A 6,000-nucleotide genomic window follows, 5' to 3' on the forward strand; every position below is an offset into this window, starting at 1 on the left:
TTTTTTTTTTTAAATAAAACCCTTACTTTCTGCCTTACAATTGATACTAAGTATTAGTTCCAAGGCAGAAGATTGAAGAACCAGGCAACTGGGTTAAGTGACTAGCCCAGAGTCACACAGCTAGGAAGTGTCTGAGGCCAAATCCGAACCCACAACTTCCTGTCTCTAGGCTGGCACTCTATCCATTTAGCCACCTAGCTGCCCCTGCCCTGTCCACTTTTAATGATGGAGGGAAATTCTTGAGGCTCCAGAATCCACATGAACAGATTCCCACACACACACCTTGTGTCGCAACTTTCTGGACTTGGTTGAAGGATGCCAGATGATGAGTAACTGAAGATGGTTCTCCCAAAGGAAAGGAAGTGGTTTGGCTCCTCTAGCCTGAGCTGAGGATAAAGAGTGTAGGGCTTCATGAGCTAAGGACAAGAGATCTCAATTAATTGGGAGCATTTGTTTGCTTAGGAAATACTTCCTAGGGATGAGAGGAGAGAAGAAAGATGTTAAAATCCAGAAGTAGCCCTCGAGCTCCTCTTTAGCCTGACATCTTCCTCCCTGTTTTTTTTCTTTGCAACAGTGTACAAAACTGAAAGAAGAGTTGAAGAAAGATGAGCTAGAAACCAAAACCAAGGAACTAAAGTCCTGCAAAACTGTGAGTTGATTGTCCTACTCCTAGAATTGGTTCATTGAATAGTGGTGATTATATCAGTTATTCAGTCAATAAACCTTTATGAAGCACCTACTATGTGCCAAGCACTGTGCTAAGAACTGGGGATATGATGAAAGTTTAAAAAAGGAGTCCCTACCCTCAAGGAGCTCCCAGTCTAATGGAGGCGACAACATACAGATTTACAGGATAAATTGGAAGCAATCAACAGAGGGGTGGCACCAGAATTAAGAGGAATCAGGACAGTCTTCCTGTAAGAGAATATATTTTAGTTATGGTAGTTCCCAGCTACAAGGGAAGAATTGAATCCATTAATTATAAAATCACAGAACTTTCACTTGTTTGTTTGTTTGTTTATTTTATTCCAGTAACAAATCTACACATAAGTTTTCAAAAGTTACATGATTCATATTGTTTCCCTCTCCTCTTCCCTCCCCCCTCCCGGTGCTGACAAGCCATTCCACTGGGTTATACATGTATTATCACTTAGAACCTATTTCCATATTATTCATTTTTGTAATTATCTTTTAAAACCCAAACCCCAAATCCTATGCCCATCTGCATTTCTAGTGCTACAGTTCTTTCTTTCCATGTGGATAGCGTTCTTTCTCATAACTCTCTCAGAATTGTCCTGGATCACTGCATTGCTATTAGTAGCAAAATCTATCACATTTGATCATCCCACAATGTTACAGTCTCTGCTTATAATGTTCTCCTGGTTCTGCTCATTTCACTCTGCATCAGTTCATATAGGTCTTTACTGTTCTTATAGAAATCAAGCAGTTCATCATTCCTTATAGCGCAATAGTATTCCATCACCATCATCATATATCACAATTTATCTAGCCATTCTCCAACTGAGGGACATCCCCTCAGTTTCCAATTTTTTGCCACTACAAAAAGAGCAGCTATAAATATTTTTGTACAAACAGATCTATTCCCCCCCCCCCCGTTTTTTTATCTTCTTGGGATACAGACCTAGTAGTGGTATGGCTGGATCAAAAGGTAGGCATTCTTTTAAAATCCTATGGGAGTAATTCAAAATTGCCTTCCAGAATGATTGGATCAGTTCACAACTCCACCAGTAATGCATTAGTGTCCCAATTTTCCACAACCCCTCCAACATTTATCATTTTCCTTTACTGTCATACTGGCCAATTTGCTAGGTATAAGATGCCTCAGAATTGTTTTAATTTACATTTCTCTAATCAAGAGAGATTTAGAACATTTTCATATGATTATTGATAATGTTGATTTATTCCTCTGAGAACTGGCTATTCATATTCTTTGCCCACTTGTCAATTGGGAATTGACTTGGTTTATTATAAATTTGACTTAGTTCTTTGTATATTGAAGAAATGAGAACTCTTATCAGAGAAATTTGTTATAAAAATTTTCTCCCTAGTTTGTTGCTTCCTTCTAGTCTTGTTTGCATTGGTTTTGTTTGTACGAGACCTTTTTTAAATTAATATAATCAAAATTATTCATTTTACATCTTGTAATGTTCTCTATCTCATTTGATCTTAAATTCTACCCTTCTCCATAGAAAATCATAGAATTTTTGAGTTGGAAGATGAAAAGTATCATCCAAATTTGGAGGCAGAGGATCAAGCTTGGATCCCTGGTTCTGGCATTTACTATGTGATACTAGGCAAGATAATTCTTTGGGCCTCGGTTTCCTCATCTGTAAAATAGAGTTTGGACTAGAAGACTATTGAAGTGCTTTTCAGCTTTCTTTTTCTTTTCAAACCCTTACCTTCCATCTAGTATTCTAGTACAGAAGAGTGGTAAGGGCTAAGCAATTGGAGTTAAGTGACTTGCCCAGGGTCACATATCTCAGAAGTATCTGAGGTCAGATTTGAACCCAGCACTTCCTGTCTCTGGGCCTGGCTCTTTATACACTCAACTACCTAGCTACCCATTGGATAATCTAGACCACTGAAATCAGGGGCTTCTCTGTTTTGCCTAATAAGAAATTATGAATGGAGGCAGCTAGGTAGCTTAATGGATGGAGTACCAGATCTGGAGATAAGAGGTCCTCGGTTCAACTCTTGCCTCAGCTACTTCCTACTTGTGTGATCCTGAGCAAGTCACTTAACCCCCATTGCCTAACCCTTACTGCTCTTCTGCCTTGGGACCAGCACGTGGTATTGATTCTAAAGCTGAAGGTAAGGGTTTAAAAAAGAAAAGAAATGAGGAATGAGGAATGAGGAGCAGAAGCCCAATAAATATACTCTAACTTTGCCCAAACAAGCAAGACATAGGGGAGGATGGCAATGCCCCACCTCTAGATCAATTAAGTCTTAGCACACTGGGTCGGAGTCAGTGAAACCCATTTTCACTGGCTCACACATTGTAGGAAATTAATGTGGAAGGTGTTTTCTATGTTTTATGGGCTTAAACTTGAAGATTTAGATGTGTGTGTTGCATGGAGTCAAACTGGAAGATAGTTTGTGTTGGATAGCATCAGTCTGGCCTGGAAGGCGATTTTGCATGGTATGGAGTCAGAACAAAAACCAGAAGCACTTCCCTTCACTTCCCTGTTTTCCCATCTCTTTCAGTACATCAAAGACCTGGAGCAGCAATTAAAACTTCTGGGGGAACAGCTCCAGAAGAGCTGTGATGAACAAAGTGCCATCTCCCAGACTCTGAAAGAAAAGAACAAGGTACCTGCTTTCTCTTCTTGCCCCATGGAAGCCACGCTGCCCTCCCCTCCCACCTCCTGCCCTCTGCTTAGAATGGAAGAGAACTGGAGACCCAGGCTCCATCACTGGCTCCATCACTTACTCCCCCAGCAGCTTTTTGAAAGAAAAACCTTTGTCTCTTGACTAGAATGGATGGAATCTTGAAAGATGGCTCCCAGTCAGCCTTGGATCAAAATTGGTGGTGAAAAATCTGAGGCCAGGTTTTTTTATTATTGTTATTGTTATCATTATCATCATCATCATCATCATCATCATTATTACTGGTTTTTGTTATACAGCCCGCATTGTATTTTCTTTTTGTTTAATGGTTGCATTCTGTGGGAAATTTAATGTAAATGAGCATGAATGCATGTGATGTGTATGTAATATATAAATAACATATTATACATAATATTGAATATAAATAATATTAAATATAAGGATATATTTATACCTAATATTACTAATAGCATAAAGTAAATATATTAAATCTAAGTGATTAAAATCCTCATAGGACTCAGCTGCTCAATAAATCTTTGTGGATCCGTGAATTAAAAGCTAATGAACCAAATTCTAGTGGGATCAGGGAATAGCACAAGATGGACTCTAGCCCCAGCTCTGCCTCTGATTTGCTGTGTGACCATGGACAAATCACTGGACCTTTCTGGGCCTCAGTGTCTTCACCTTCATTTATTTCTTTTTGAGAGATTTTATTTAATTGGTTAATTTAGAATATTTTTCCATGGTTGCATGATTCATGTTCTTTCCCTCCCCTCCTCCCAACCCCTTCCCATAGCCAATGAGCAATTCTAATGGGTTTTGCATGTATCACTGATTAAGATCTATTTCCATATTATTGATATTTGAACAAGGGTGATCGCTTAGAGTCTACATCCCCAATCATATCCCCATCAACCCATGAGATCAAGCGGTTGTTTTTCTTCTGTATTTCTGCTCCCACAGTTCTTTCTCTGGATGTGGATAGAGTTCTTTCTCATAAGTCCCTCAGAAATGTCTTGGATCATTGCATTGCTGATAGTAGAAAAGTCTGTTACATTCCATTGTACTACAGTGTATCAGTCTCTGTGTATAATGTTCTCCTGGTTCTGCTCCTTTCACTCTGCATCAGTTCCTGGAGTTCATTCTAGTTCACATGGATTTCCTCCAGTTCATTATTCCTTTCAGCACAATAGTATTCCATCACCAACAGATACTACAATTTGTTTAGCCATTCCCCAATCGAAGGACATTCCCTCATTTTCCAATTTTTTGCTACCACAAAGAGGTCAGCTATAAATATTTTTGTACAAATCTTTTTCCTTATTATCTCTTTGGGGTATAAACCCAGCAGTGGTATGGCTGGATCAAAAGGTTGTCTTCACCTTTAAAGTGAAAGGGGTTAAACCAATTGACCCCTGTGCGTTGTGATGGAAAGATCACTGGATTTGTAATCAGAAGTCCTGAGTTCGTGAGTTGGTTTCTTTTGTGTGATCTTGGCAAAGTAATTTCCCCTTTTGAGTCCTCTGTTTTCTAGCAATTGTCTAAGGGTCCTCATTTGTGAATCCAAAGGTGCTGTGGTAGGTTACTGTCCATAAACAGCTGTGTGAGCCAGAGTATCCCCAGCAGAGGGCAGCATCACACACTTCCCTAGAATGCTTGGCAAGAAGCATTGGGAACTAAGGCTGGTCCAAACTCAACCTTCTTTGTGGTTCATGAGATGGAAGATAACCAAAACCCTAACATTTGACTATTAAAAGCCTACTTTGTCACCTGGATCGTTTTAGAGATCGCATATCCCAAGCGATCTAAAAGCAGAGGACTTAGGGGAGAAGGGAAGGAGACCAGGGTTCAAATCCAAGCTTCACCTGTTGGAAAAGTGAATAAGTCATTATTCTCATACCTTAAATAAGTCTAAGTCATGCTTCCCCTGTGGGCTTTCTAGAAAAAGGAATTAAGAGTTATGTACTTCGTTCCCCAAAAAAGGAGACCTTCTAGGAAGAGGGGCTGCTAGAAACAATTAGCCAGCATGCACTGGTTTAGTAAGTCATCCAGAATGAAGGCACAGTTAATGATTAACCCAAAGTGGGAATGTTGGGGAAGGGAAGGACAAGGTCCATTACTTGGCTGTATTTCCCAAAGGTCAGATTTGTAGGCAGCAGAGACAGAACAGCTAGAGAAGGAGAAGTTGGGCAAGTTGATAAAATTCTCTGGACCTCAATTTCTTCCTCTAAAATGAGAATGAAGGGACACTTAGATGGCACATTGTTTATATAGAGTGCCAGGCCCGGAGTAGAGTGGACTTGGATTCAAGTCTATCTAGCTTTGTGAGCCTGGGAAACTCGCTTAACCCTGATTGCCTAGCCTTTGCCACTTTTCTGTCTGAATTTTATAATAGATAATATAATTTATAATAATTATAATAAAAATTTAATTATATTTATTATCATCTTATTTTAATATCTTGTTTATATTTTATATATTCTATTATGTTGTTTGTATTACAATTATAATTTATATTATAATTATAATATAATACATTATATTATAATGCAATACTATATTTTTATATATTATGGTAATAATATAACTTTATCATTTTATATTTATTATTTTTATTTTATTTGTCATTTTATAATATTTATATTTAAATTT

At 38.4% G+C, this 6,000-nt stretch overlaps 1 protein-coding gene across 1 annotated transcript in view; it reads left to right on the plus strand.

The window, feature by feature from the left end:
• FHAD1 (forkhead associated phosphopeptide binding domain 1) overlaps positions 1–6,000 on the plus strand; it is a 190,767-nt gene that overhangs the window by 103,137 nt on the left and 81,630 nt on the right. Inside the window, exons 9-10 of the mRNA XM_044668682.1 lie at positions 575–649; positions 3,226–3,330. Coding sequence (XP_044524617.1) covers positions 575–649; positions 3,226–3,330 — 180 coding nt within the window. The remainder of the gene's footprint in view (positions 1–574; positions 650–3,225; positions 3,331–6,000) is intronic.

This window comes from Gracilinanus agilis, chromosome 3, assembly GCF_016433145.1.
Source record: "Gracilinanus agilis isolate LMUSP501 chromosome 3, AgileGrace, whole genome shotgun sequence".
Classification (NCBI taxonomy): Eukaryota; Metazoa; Chordata; class Mammalia; order Didelphimorphia; family Didelphidae; genus Gracilinanus; species Gracilinanus agilis.